Source organism: Lycium barbarum, chromosome 4 (genome assembly GCF_019175385.1).
Source record: "Lycium barbarum isolate Lr01 chromosome 4, ASM1917538v2, whole genome shotgun sequence".
Lineage (NCBI taxonomy): Eukaryota > Viridiplantae > Streptophyta > Magnoliopsida > Solanales > Solanaceae > Lycium > Lycium barbarum.
Window position 1 is genome coordinate 143855015 of NC_083340.1, and position 15054 is coordinate 143870068.

The following is a 15054-nucleotide window of genomic DNA, read 5'->3' on the forward strand; positions in this document are numbered from 1 at the left end:
CTAATTCTCCATACAAATTAACTTAAACAAATTGTAATAGAAAAATCATGAAAATCTAAGAAATCAAAAAATTAGCCAGTAATTGTATATAGGATGAACATGAGAAAAGTGGTCATCTTAAGCAACTATTCAGCTTATTGTAGCTAAAACTTTTAGGAAACGTATTGATCTATAGTTAACTTAGTGAAAATAAGTTAATTGGACCCTTTGCAATTTCAATAGAAGAAAACGATCCTACAAAGATTTTGTTATATGTTATTTTCAGATCTTTTATATGAAAATATATATCTTTTAGGTGTAATAATAAAAATCTCTTATAAAAAGCATAAAATTAAAAATAAATTTATATAGGACTATAAAACCAATTGACTCGTCACATGCTCAGTGATGTTATATTTTGGTATATGTAGACAATTCTTAAAAATCAAATATTAAAAATATCGAACCATAATCTTTCAAAATCGTATCGTGGATCAATAAATTGAAGTCCCTACTTGCTTTTTCAAGATGTAATTGCCATAATATTAATTTAGCAGAATCCTTATCCCAATTTGTGAATTGTGATAACAAAAAAGAATGGGAATTCTACAAAAAGTGAGAGAAAGGAGCAGCCCAATGGAATATCTAAGACAAGAGTTCGTGGGATTAAATTAAATGTGTAAAGAATATTTCCAAAGATTTGTGATCAACTTGAATTGAATCAATATAATAAAGCAGATTATAGTGCCAAAAATTAAAGTAAGACAACAAAGGGAAATGCTAATTAACTCAGTCCAAATCTCTCTTATGATAGGAGTTCACCTTTATAAAAAAAAAAAATTAAAAAAAAAACTCGAGCATAAGAATTGAGTGATTTTACATATGCACCACGAACGACTTTTCACTTCATGGTATTTTAACTTGATCACCATGAACAAAGTTGTGTAACCTTTCTCACACTTAAAAAACTTTGTTACTCTCTTGTATAGTTGAAGATGATTTTGACCCTTCATAGTGTAGGATTTTATTTTTCAATACAATGCTCAACTTTTTCTCTCAAAGAAGCTGAATAAATGTAATTACAGTAGGCCTCTTCAAACGTTCCAAGTATAACAAGATGAAGAACACTGTTTCTTCTTGTCCACGAATTCTTCCTTTAACTTGATTGATTTTGAACTAAAATAAAGCCTTAGAACATAACTTCATACCCAAATTCACATATACAACGACGAGTTCAGATAATAAACCAACACTGTTTGTGCAAAATTCTGTGTGCGATTGAATTACAATATAAACTAATTCCAATAATAGACAGATATGAACATATATAAAGGCTCAAAGAATCCAAAAGTTATAGAACAACACTAGATCTAAGTTCCTGCATGCAATGTGCATTTTCACTTATCAAGTGATTTACATGTATATCTCTTGATCACTTTAAAAGGATCAACTTGGATGGATCAGCATAACGAACAGAGAATGACTTGAAGAGGTGATCTGGTTCATTCAAATTGAAACCATCATCAAAATTTTGTGAGTAAGTATATTCATCATAACGAGGAACTTGCACATGCACAGACCTAGAAAACTCGAGCCTTAATCCTTTCTTCTTTTCCTTCTTCTCTTTTGACAACTTCTTCCACAAAATTTTCCAAATGGATCTTTTGCTACCTCCACTTTTAGAAATTGATTCTTTCACTCCTTCAATATCATCATGATTATAATTTCTTCCCAATCGAACACTTCTGCTTCTTGTGCTAAAGCTTCTGTACCAATTAACATCCATTGTGATGATCAGCAAGAAAGTTGAGTTAACAGGAATTGGATATGGTTGTGGAAAGAATATAGGATTAGGAGTTATGTGGATTTTGAAGTACTGTTAATTAGGAAAATGGTGGCTATTTATCACAATTGGAGTTACAAAGAGAAATGGTCCAAAATGGCAGCAAGATAGCTAGTAGGAAATAGGAATATTTAGCACGCTTTAGGTAGGAGATTTTAGACAAAAATGATGGGCTTAGACTTTAATTTATAAATTCCAAAATGGCAGCAAGATAGCTAGTAGGAAATAGGAATATTTAGCATGCTTTAGGTAGGAGATTTTAGACAAAAATGATGGGCTTGGACTTTAATTTATAAATACCAGAAGGAACACTCGGTTTGACAAATAATCAAATAGTTGCATTATTTAATTCAAGGATTAAGATATTGTGAGAACGTTTAGGAATATATATATATATATATATATATATATATTTTAAGTATAGTATGTAGCATGTGATAGTGATTAAACAATGTTGATGATTAAAAATGATTTAATTTAGAGTTAACAATACATCTGATTCCTCAGTCATTGATAAATTCTTTTTGTTTTTTTGGGTCCTTATGAGTTATAATTTATGATTCAACACATTTAGCCTTTAATTAATTGAAATTTATGTGTTTTAAGGTAGAGGAGAGAAGAAATAGTAAAACAAACCTTAGCAGTCAAATAATATTTAAAGGGGTATGTATAAGAGGTTAAGTAGTTGGAGCTTCATTTCAACTCAAATTTCAGATGCCTTAACTACAAACTTGAATGATACTTTCTCGTCATCCCTCAATTTGCGGCCTTTCTTAGATTTAAGTTTTGTTTACTTATAAAAATATGAAAGAATTTTCTCCAACCCAAAAAAAAAAAAAATCTCTTTCCGGTCAGCTTATTCAAGCAGACTACATGTTGAGAAAATCAATGTCAATTAACAAAACTCAAAGAACTGATGCTACAATATGACAATAATAGTTCCATTTATACCTTGGTTAATGAAGCATGTAGTTTTCCTAACCTTCAACACACGAGTAGCTAGTGCACAGGCTAAGTAACTTGATTTTCAAATGCAATGTTACAAAAATTCAAAGTGTTAAGTCCTAGATGCACACAATATTTTTTTTCTCTCTGTAGAAAAGAAATACGTACTAGTTTCTTATGACGTTGATCTACAAGGTGTGGTATGTCCAAGCTGTAAGATATTACAGAGCGATATGTAGCGGAAAGAAGATCGACATACTTCCAGCCATTGTCGCGGAGTCGTCTGAGTTGTCGTTGGCGTTTGTTTACAAATTCTGGTGAGAGTCTTCTAAGTACTCTACCTTACTATTAGATGGTGTGGAATTTCATAGAAGATTGTGCTTAGGGACCAGAACCAGATTATGCCATATATATAGTTGTTCCCAGGGGCGGAGCTATAGTTATATAGGGGGTTTCGGCCGAACCCCCAGCTTTTTCGTAGACCCTGTATTTGTATTAGAAAAATTAGTACATATAAATAATATTTACTTGCGAACCCCCATATATAAGCAAGCAAACGGTTTAGTGGCTGAGTAGTGCCTAGCGAAGTACTATCCCACTCGTGATGCAGGTTCGAATCCCGCTAGCACTCATTGCTTTCTTTTTTGTTTTCTTTGATATAAAGCACTGCTTTCTTTTTTCCCTTCTTTTTTTTTTTTTTAAAAAAGGGGCTGATTTTATTAATATTAAAACAAAGGGTCCACAAGACAAAAAAACAAAACATAAAGCAAAAAAACAAAAGGGAAAGTGCAGTTCAACGAACCACAAAAAAATGGAAATCTAAATCTATAGAAATTCTCCCATCTAAGCTCAGCTATTTGAGTTTCTTTCTTCAAGCTACTCCAAATCGGTACCCATTTAGCTCGAATGTTGCAGCGGAAGAACCCATTTTGCGTTTGTGTCATCCAGATTGTGCAAATATCCAGACTCCAGTACGGTATCCATTGTTATCTTCAATTTCCTCTTGTTTCTCTTTGAAATTGTTGTCTTATCCAGCAATTGTTGTTCCCTTGTTGTTTGTTGTAGCTCCGAATTCCTGAATTTGACATGTATCAGTATGATATTTATCTACATGTATGATATTTATCTGCATATAAATTGTACCAACATAGAGTGCAATATGTTTCTCTTTAAATATGAGACCAAGCTTAAGATATTTTTTTGCAAAATAAATTACTTTAAGATTGTGAACTATGATTAATTAAAGAAGTGCAAATGCTGTTTTTAGATGAGTCTACACTAAGATTATTTGATTGTTAAATGTTAATAGCCTTTAAAAGCTATGGTGAACTACAACAGATTTATATTGCTTTTGTATGCTCTCCAAAATTTGAAGTGTAATTTGTGTTTTCTTGACTTTTAGGATCTTTAAGCAAAAGTCAAGATGATCATGAATTTCTTCAAGCCTCAAGCTCCTTCAAATACTATTCCTAGCTCTCCTTTGCCAAGTTCTTCGTCGCCTGTCAATCTTTTCAATGCATCGGATAATGACAAAGTGTTGGCTGATTTGGATCTTAAATCAGATCCTGCTGAAAGAAAACAAATGTCGAAATTTTCTCCTAATATACGTTACCGAGTGAGGAGATATTACATACTAAAGAAACCTTGCCAACCTGAAGAATTTGAATTTCCAAGTAGAGATATTGGAGGAGAATTGCGTCGTTTTAATCCCGATTGGTTTGACGATCCATATTCTCAATGGTTAGAATATAGTGTTAAAAAAGATGCAGCATTTTGCTTATGTTGTTACTTGTTTAAAAATGAGCTTGGAGGATATGGAAGAAAAGTAAGTGATGCTTTCACAACGAAAGGTTTTCGAAATTGGAATAAAGGTATAGAAAGGCTTAAAAAGCATGTGGGAGAAGTGAATAGTGTTCATACTCGATGTTTCATGATGATGCTAGATTTGATGAATCAAGAACAATCTATTCTAACTTCATTTGACAAGCCTTTTGAGAAATTTAAAGGTGATTATCGGGTTCGCTTGAATGCTTCGGTTGATGTGATAAGGTATCTTTTAAAAGAAGGAATGCCTTTCCGGGGTCACAATGAGTGTGTAACTTCTACAGGAAGGGGTCATTTTCTAGATCTCTTAAAGTGGTATGCCGATAAGAAGGAAGATGTGAAAAATGTGGTACTAGAAAAAGCTCCAAAAAATAACACCACGACTTCTCCCGATATCCAAAAAGACATTGTGAATTCTTGTGCAAAAGAAACAGTGAATGCAATTATTGAAGACTTGAACGGAGATTACTTTGGGAAAAATTAGAGGAATTACTAGTGCTCGGTGAAGTTCATACGGGAAGTGGATTAAATCAAGAACTTGGACTTCAAAGGCCTGGTGATACCCGTTGGGGATCTCATTTTAAGACGGTACGTAACTTCATTTCCTTATTCTCATCAATTGTGCATGTACTTGGAGTTCTTGCAAATGAGGGTGCAAATTATCATGAGAAAGCAATGGCAAAAAGTCTAGTGGAAGACATTAGATCTTATGAGTTTATCTACATGTTGCATTTGATGTTGAAAATTTTGGCGATTACATATGATTTGAATATGGCTTTGCAACGAAAAGATCAAGATATTGTTAGTGCTATGAAGCTTGTTGATTTCACAAAAAGAAAATTGCAATCAATGAGGGAATCTGAATGGAATTCTTTGGTAGAAGACGTCTCCTTATTTTGTGAAAAGAATGGTATTATGATCCCTGAAATGAATGAGAAGTATGGTCTTGGAAAGTCGAAGCGTAAAAGCTCAAGTGTTATATATTCTCATCATTTGCGTGTGGAAGTTTTTTATGCTGTTATTGATTTGCAACTTTCAGAGCTTAACAATCATTTTAGTGAAGTGAATACTGATCTACTTCTTGGCATGGCTAGTTTGAGTCCCGAGAATTCTTTTGCAAATTATGATAAAAACAGGATCATGAAGCTTGCTACTTATTATCCAAATGAGTTCGGTGCTTCCAAGCTTGATGATCTTAGTTTTGATCTTGACAATTATATTTACTATGTGAGAGAAGTGGACAAAGCTTTTTCAAATTTGAAAGGACTTGGAGATCTTTCGATGGCGTTGGTTAAATCAAATATGCACAAGACATGGGGACTTGTTTATTTGCTTGTGAAGTTAAGCTTGATATTACCTGTGGCTACTGCAACAGTGGAAAGAGCTTTTTCCTCAATGAAGTTTATTAAAAATGACTTGCGAAGTAGAATTAATGATGACTTTTTGAATGATTGTTTAGTTTGTCATATAGAGGATGAAGTATTTGAAAGTGTACCTAATGATGCGATCATTGATCGTTTTCAAAAGATGACAACTCGTCGAGTGCAATTGTAATGATAATGCTTATATTTATGTAGTGTATAAGTAGTTTGTCGCCTTTTTGAATATATTAAATACCGATACTTGTTCGTTAGTTTAACGGTTGTTATACATTAGCTTGAGGTCGTTGTCCTGTCTTATGATTCGAACCCCCAGACTTGAAATCCTGGCTCCGCCTCTGGTTGTTCCTCCATCAAGAACAGTTTTTGACAGTTTCCATAGATAAGGAGCAGCAATTTTTCTGACGTTATGGGCAGTTGCAATATGTGGAGAAGTTGGGAGTTTATCTCCCTTTGTATACGGGCAATAACAATAGTTCAAGTATTGAACTTTAACTTACACAAGCATGATAAAATGCACAAGCAGTTGTGGACTACGTCCACGATATTCATGTTGACTAGAACAAGATTGAGGTGTAGTTTCCACAGTCCTTGTAGCTTCTGTAGGAGCTCAATTGAAATTTTTTAACTTACATGGATAAGGACTTGTTATATTATGTTATGCTATTTAAAAAAACGGGATAGGCTTTAAACAAAAGACCTGACTGAATTGTGGTGAAACAAAAAGCTGATCATGAGACGTGTCTATACTTTTCACTGGAATAGACGATGAAAAGCCTTGGGTAGGAACCTACTTTAGTTAACCTTATCCTTGAGGATGTTCTTTTTACAAGTATCTCCTTTTTTTAAAATTTTCTTTTACCTGTTCAAGTTCTCTCTGTCTACGTCTCTCTACCCCAAGACGACGGAATGAGAGAGAGTTTGTATAACTTTTTGCACTCTTGTTTGTAAAGTCACTTTTATGAATTTGTTTTGTATTTAAAAAGTTCTAGCTCTGTTCCTCCATGTGCTCATTCCTCATTTTGCACATAGGATTAATGTTTGAAAAGGCTGTATTTCTTTCTTGCATCATTGGGCATTCGTTTGTTCATGACTTTGTTATTTGCCTAAGATTAATGTTTGAAAAAGCTGTAGTATTATTTTATTTCTATGGTGGTTTTTGTATCGTAACCTTCATAATAATAATAATCCCATTTTCTTTACTTATCAAAGAATTTAAAAAAAGTCGAGAGGAATCTCTATTTATTATATCGAATTTGGGTTCGTAAATTGAGGGATTATTATGGTTGTTGTAGTCTTCTTTAACTGTTGTCTTCACCGAGATGTTAAAAAGAGCATAATATAGTTTATAGCTTAAGTACTACTATTGTTGTCAGTGGCGGAAACAGGAATTTGAGTAAGAGTGTTCGAACTTATAAAGTATATAGGAGTAATTTCTTTAATGAGTGGGTGCACCAAAAAATTTAAATCTAACTACATAATATTTAGCTTTCCATTTTGCATGCTAGTTTGTCCTCAAAGTATAATTCATCACTAAATTCGAAATGTACTTTTGTTTTCCGCGAAAAATTTTAGTTGAGCAAAGAAAATCAATCAAGGAAGTCCAATAAAAAAACATTACCAGACACAAGTAAAATTAAAAAGTTGGAAGGTAACAAAAGTGAATAAAAAGAGAAACATAGAGGAATGAACTAGGAAACCATCTCGATAGCGTTTGATGGGTGGAGACGATGGGATTTTAAAAAAAAAAATTGAAATAATTAAAAGGCAAATGAGACGGACTTTATTTTTGAATAAAATTACAAAAACTATCAGCGCTTTGCGTGAGGGAAAAATATAATAAATTTAGAAATATATTTTTTAAAATTTAATAGAGATATTTTCAGGTATATACATATAAAAATTAATAGTATTATATATTAACGAAATAACGACCATCTTTATTATAATTAGAGTTTGCATACTAAATCACAAATATAAACTTACTGAAAATGACTACTGGCCTATTATTATAATTAGGGTGTATTGGGCTATTGGCCATAGATCCAATAGTATAAGTATCAAACAGTGTGTGTTTTAAATTCAAAACATGAACGAAAATAGCTTCAGTGCGGAATCGAAGGCACGAACTGAAACCAAAATTGAACACCCTTTGCCAGTTGCCACTGAGCCGCACCATCTTGATGTCCCAAGAGTGTTCATTATATAATATATATATCCATAAAATATAAAATTTGACCAATTAACCCAATATAATTTTCCTGCGAAGGGTGTTCGGCTTACCACGCTTGGTATAGAGTAGCTCCGCCCCTGAGCCTTACAGAAGGTGTGCTTATTTATCATCGTAACCTGTTAAATGGTGGATTTATATGACTGAGAATTACTTGCTAAAAGTCCAGAGCAATCCTTGTTGGTTAGGTTGGTAATGTAGTTGTAGGTGGATTCTTCATTAACATGCACAAAGGAGAACTTCAATCTGTGTTCTCTTGAATTGCCTCTTAATGTTAGTATCTCATGCAGATCAGTGATATTTCTGTTGAGGATTACGTAACTGCTACTGCTAACAAGCATCCTACATAAATGAATATGTTAATTGCTTGACTAAGTCTAGGTATGTTTTGCAGTAAAGTTTTAAGTCATTCTTATTTTGTAGTTGTATGTCTGGAACCTTAGTTCGACTAAAGTTGCTCACTTTTTGCAAACTTAGAGGACAAACGATGCTTAGGATTATACACAGAGGACAAAGTTAAGCCTATCCTCAAAGATACGGGGTAAAAAGATTTTTTATTTTTTTTTATTTTTGAGTGAAGTTCTCTACTAGGAGTATTTAGTAGGTATTGGTGCAGCTTTGTTTGCGCAAATATTTAACTTTTGTGAGGAAGGTTTTAATGATTTCAACCTCAATTTATTCATTTATATTTGCAGAATTCTCTTGGTTTGATTCTTTTAGAACATGGGTTGCTATTTTTAGCTGAATGTTTCTACCGCATCATTCTATATAATGTAAACTTTTAGTGATGCGATAGTTGTTATGTTTTGTAAGTAGAGAATAAGATGTTTCCCTCTTTTGCTTTTAAATATATACTTGTATACTTTATAACATACTTTATGAAAGTGTAATTATATTTATCTTTTATTTGCAGGATGAACATGCCTAAATCAACACTGTTAACCATATAGCCCATGTAATAAACAATAGATTTTTTAGATTTACTATTAGGATAGAATGTAATGACATCTCTTATATTCTTTTGTTCTTTTTGTAAGAAAAGACATATTTAGGAGCATTTAGTTTTTGGAAGTTAGTAAATATTTAGTGTATCAGTTTTATGGATTGGCCTTTGCAAATATATTTAAATTTTAGTTTATATATTTATTTTTATTTTTTAAAAGAAAACACGTGTTGCGTATATAGCAACTACTCACAAGTTGTTGCTAAAGGTGTACAGAAAATGTTTGCTTTATGCAATACAAATTATTGTTGCTAAAAGCCTTTATAATAGATTACTAATAGTCCTTCTGCCAATATTTTGCAACAACTAATATTGTTGGCAAAAAAAATAATTTTTCGCAACAATAATTTTTGTTGTAAAAGAGTTTCATAAGCCACAACTATTTGAGTTTTTACCAACAAAATATAATGTAAGGCAATAATTTTTTTTGTTGCGTTAGGTCAGTTTTTTGCAACAATTATTTTTGTTGTTACATAAACTTTTCGGCTCTTATTGCAACAGCGTACAACAACTTTTTTATCGTTGTCAAAAGTACTTTTGGCAACATGCAATATATGGCAACACAAATTTTTGTTGGGAAAAGCCTTCTTTCTTGTAGTATCTTTTGAAAAATTAAATAGAATATTGTTGACCTAATAATATAAAAACTTAAATTGTAATGTCCTGAAACTCCAAAAGTTATAGTTAAAAACAAAAAATAGCTTAGAAACAGAGAAAGGAACCAACATTGCATTGCATGACCACAAAAATAGCAAGAAATGTGAATGATGTAAAGAAGAAATGTTCAACTAATCTTGATGGGTAGGAAGAAACGAAATTTCAATATCACATGTCAAGTATAAATAATGGAATAGTATCATCATAATTTTAACATCTATGTTTAATCTTCGTTTGATTAGATTTCGTAAAATTATTGTTATAAATATATTTAGTATGTTATGTTATGCAAAAAAAACAAAAAAAAAGGAATCCTTTAAATTGGTCAATGCCCAATTATCCTTTCCAAATTCTACTCCTTTGTCATCTCTGATGGAACTCAATTACAACAACACACGGTAAAATCTCACAAAGTGAGGTCTGATCGATGGAACTCAATTATAAAAAAATTCTCCAAATATTTTTCTTTTTAAGACGAGAAAAAAGCGCAACAAGTTTAGGTGCAATAAATAGAGTAGAGTAAACTGAATTTTGTATTACAAATAAGTATTCTTTCCTCACTAGTCACTTCCTTTGATAGCAAAACTCTGAAATTTTTCCTTTCTGAATAACAGGAGAAAAATACATAAACAACTTAAATAATGAATGAACAAATCAATTAGCTAAAAAAGAACAATACTCCATATAAGTGTATTAATGGACCAAGTACGTAATTGCGAGTGCAACAAGTAGAAGAACATAAGCAACCCCTTGATCGATTGCTGTGCCTGCAACAAATTTATCAAATCAATTTAGCTAGCATGACCATAGATTCCCAAAAAAAAATTAAAAAAATTGATTTGGATGAAGTTTTTCAAGTTTTAAAAATGTGGTTAGCCATAGTTTTTAATTTTTTTTTGGGAATCTATGGTCAAATAAACATATTTCAGTTTTTGTTTTGGAAAATATGAAACAATACTTATACCTATAAGTTCTAAAAACTATCAAGACTACCCAACCATACAAAACATACATACTTGTTAATCCCAAATTATGCATAACATGATATTTTAATGAAAATTGCTAATAACACACTTACTAGCTACTACAATTCAAATTACAATACGAAGATCCATCCATTCAAGAAAAAGAAACAACGGCAATAACTAGCTTAGCTCGTTCACTTTATAGAAGAGACTGCTTTAATTGTGGAAATATGGTAGATTCGGCTTTAATGGAGGCACATGGTAGATAGAATTAGTTGGGTCACAAATAGATAGGGTACTTTTATAAAATATAAAAGTTTGGGGTAATTTTTAAAAGTTTTGAAAAAGCTAAAACATAAATCTTGACCCAAAAATAGGTTTGAGCCTGAATTTGAAATTTGAAGATATGTTATTTTATGATCAAACAAAAATTTGAAAACAAATCTTCAAAATATGCTCCCAAAATCTATGCCAAACGGGAGCTTAGTATCTTCAATAAAGTGTATTTATGAAAAGTCCACAATAAGGAATAACAAAGTGATAAGTAAGAATATGATTCTAACTTATAGATAGCGTAAAAAATATTCTATATTATCAATATAATTTAATATATTATATCATATAGGATATATAGGGATAGATATATTGTTGAAATTATGAGTTCGGCGGACCAGTAACTTTTGTCCATCCAACTTTATATTTGTGTTAAGAAATTCATCTAATTTGTATAAATAATCTATCTGGCCCAGTTGGTCTCAAGTTCTGACATTTAGAACCCATAAATTAAAAATCTTGTATCCTCCTCTAATATAAGAATATTGTATAACTTGTCTTCAAATTCTAGGTTATTATTCCAGATATTACAGATAAAGAACTTATCAACACCAATAATATAATGATTTTATTCATTATCATGTCATATTGCTCTAATCTCCAGATTCAAAAACACACACTTTTTATGGTGAGGTACATGTATAAGTTAATTTAAATATTCTTTACATCGTCGTTTATATAAGTTAAATTCGGACAAGAAGTTACATTTATAGTTAACTAGAAGTTGTTTAGGCTGTCCATTAGTTGTATACATAAATATTACAAAAGGTCAAAAATAGCGACGGACAACTTCTGTTATTAAAAATTCGTCTCTAATAAGTACTATTTAATGATGAATTATTAGAAAAAAATGTTAAATACGAGATATATCGCAATAGATTAGTAATTAAGTTTGTCTAAGTTGAAGGAGAGAAGAAAAATAGAGAAAAAAACTAGTTATTTACCATCATTAGAAGGAGGAGGGGCAGAAGAAGGAGCCATGCCTTGTCCAAAACCAAACTCAACAAGTGCCATCAACATGAATCCAATAATTATATATGAGAGGTTCATCAATCTCACTGAATTCATCTTCAAATTCAGAAACAAAATTTTGTATTTTACACAATAACACAAGTGAAATATTTCAATGAAAATTTAAGAGATATTCAGAGAAGAGAAAGGAGAAAAATGGATGTTGGAGAAAGAAGAGGGTGTTTTGCTGAGTTTATATAATAAAGTCTAATTGTGTGAAATTTCTAGGAAACAAAGAGAAAAGTTGTAGTTGTGTGGGTGAAAGATACGCGGAGGAGTATTTTAGTTAAAAAAGAAAAGAAGATTCACAAAGTTGATTTTATTGACTTGGAGTTGGTGGACAGTTGTTTGACTCGTTGACGGATTACTATTTTCCTTCGTGAACACTTTTTTGTTTGTATTTTAGTCATTTGAATTAAGAAAATAATGATGTTTTACCAAACATAATATATAAGTACTTAAATTATACGGAAAAGGGTCATAGTTATCCTCTACTATCGAAAATAAGTTATATTTGCCCTATGTTATACTTTTTCAACATATCTATATCCTAAAGTCGTACTTAAAAGTTATATTTATCCCTCACCCCGTTAAAATTGGCTATATTACCTGCACCCATTGAAGACAAGTTCAAGGCGGGTTCAAATCAAGACCAACCAATTTGGCGACAATGAAGAGTTTCGTCAAAAAAAAAAAAATCTGAAGTGCTACATGTGGAGACGAAGTTTCAATCATATTTTCAACATTCCTACTGCTTCATCTTTAAAAATAAAAATAAAATATTTTTTAAACCATTTTTACCTAATAATATTTTAACAAATTTTTAACCGGTCATGGCAAGCAGCAGTGATGAAGATTATGTGAGGAAGATGAATTAAGTTTTGTCAAGAAAATCCAGGCCAAAAAGGGAGATTTGTTAGGATTTTACCCTGATTTTCTTACCATATTTGAGTTTTACTTTTCTTTAGAAGGAAAGTCAAAGTATAACCATAATCGTTTTACTATTCATGAAAGAAAAATATAATTCTCTTCCATATTTGGCTAGTCATTTTCTTGAAAAAAAGTTTTGGACCTCTATAAATTGAACAATCCTTCTCATTTGACACAACACAATAGCGTCCACGATTTAACGTAGTCATTAAAGAGTCTTGTTTAGGGGGAGATTATTCCCCCAATAGAGTTTATGCTTCTTTATTGTTTTTCAACATGTAGGTCACTTGACCAAATCATATTATAATATTATGTCTTTTTAGCATATTTTATTTGCTCTTGATTTATCGTGATTCAATGTTTGCAATTGTAAGCTTCCGCATGACGCCCTGTTATTTCGATCCCAACAATATTTGCTCTTTATTATCGAAAATAGGTTATATTTGCCCTATGTTATACTCTTTCAACATATGTATACCCCAAAGTTATACTTAACAGTTATATTTACTTCTTACCCCGTTAAAACTTGCTATATTACCCGCACCCATTAAAACATCACTTTATTCGAGAAAAAGGTTTTTGATGGTACCGTACATAAACTCTTTGCAGCCTTGAAGCATCATTTGAATCCTTCAGCGACAAGCTTGAAGTAGTTTTCAAAAAATCACTTCAAGAGGAACTGTGGAAAATGCAAAGTTAATCATTTTAGAATTATCATTGATTTAATTAGAAAAGTTTCTGAATTAATCACCTAAGTGTAATATCTTGAAAACTTATCTAGATTTTTAGAAATTTCTTATACACGTATCTAGAACAACATCTTCAACTACCCTAGATAAGTATAGTTTGTGCGTGCATTTGTAACCAAATAAAATTCAAGAAATAATTTTTTCCATAACCAAGTTTTCATATCTGAAATCATCCTTCTCATTTTTAAAGCTTCCTCTTTTTTAGTTCAATTTTTCTACTTTAATTATTGATCTTAGCCTAGCGGAAAACTTTCGACTGTAACATCCTCTCCATTATACATCATGTTTGAGTCAAAAATAATACTTTGCCCAAATAGTTAAATTCGTATTAAAAGTTAAATAAGGTTAACTATAGTTGGTAATAATTTGATAAAGATGGTTGAATTAACACAAGCGAGTTACTAAAGGTTGATAAAGAATAAGTAAACAAAGGGAAAAAGTAAACTTATGCTAACTGTGATGAATATCAGTAATGGATTTCTCCTTTGCCAAGAATGAACAAGAGCTTGATGATAAGAGAATCAGAATAATAATAATCAATAGAAAGTAATCGATAATATTTTCTTTTAGTTAGTATTTGATACCTAGATATATAAGTGAAAGTACTATTTATAGATATTTGATCCTATTTGATGTCATTCCCGTTGTGTATATGTAACGGTAATCATTAGTTGCTGAACTAATTATTGTCATTTGATTCCTTAATTCTGGTTGTCAAAAACCGTTTTGCCGTTGCTGCATTAACTCTATTTAATGCGTAATCAAGAGGGTCTCGTATGTTGTTCCCGTTGATGTTCTCTTCGTTGATCATGTCATCGGTATCAATTACCTCTTCGTAAATGTTATGCTCGGCATTACTATCAAATCTTTCTATGCCATTATATTTAACTAATGCGTGTCAACTATATGCTGGTCTACGTATTAAGCGCGATTTTCACCAGTACACATCAACCAACATATTTTTATAGCCAAAATTATTGGGTACCGTACAGAACCCAAAACTTGTACGCGAAGTCCAACCCTGCCTACAATCCCAGTCATATAATTACATTTATTTAAATGAAAAGTCCTCTTTGGGCAAGTAACATTGCATTTTGTCCTTTAATTACTAGTTTATTTATTTTATGCTGTATATAACTCTAGAAGCAGGCAGCTGTCCGTTGACAGCTGTCAGGTTAAAAGTATATTGCAACTTGTCATGTATAC

At 31.6% G+C, this 15054-nt stretch overlaps 1 protein-coding gene and 1 long non-coding RNA gene across 2 annotated transcripts; one reads left to right on the top strand and one right to left on the bottom strand.

Annotated features, from left to right (window-relative positions):
* The first annotated feature begins 5266 nt into the window (after positions 1 to 5266).
* On the top strand, positions 5267 to 6145 carry LOC132637973 (uncharacterized). Its single transcript, XM_060354976.1, has one exon. It carries the CDS (start codon positions 5267 to 5269, stop codon positions 6143 to 6145), a length of 879 nt encoding a protein of 292 aa, XP_060210959.1.
* Positions 6146 to 10375: 4230 nt separating this feature from the next.
* LOC132636783 (uncharacterized) lies at positions 10376 to 12435 on the bottom strand. Its single transcript, XR_009581412.1, has 2 exons — positions 12103 to 12435; positions 10376 to 10627 (listed from the first exon to the last, which is right to left on the bottom strand). It is a non-coding gene; the product is annotated as an uncharacterized LOC132636783 (long non-coding RNA).
* Positions 12436 to 15054: the final 2619 nt, after the last annotated feature.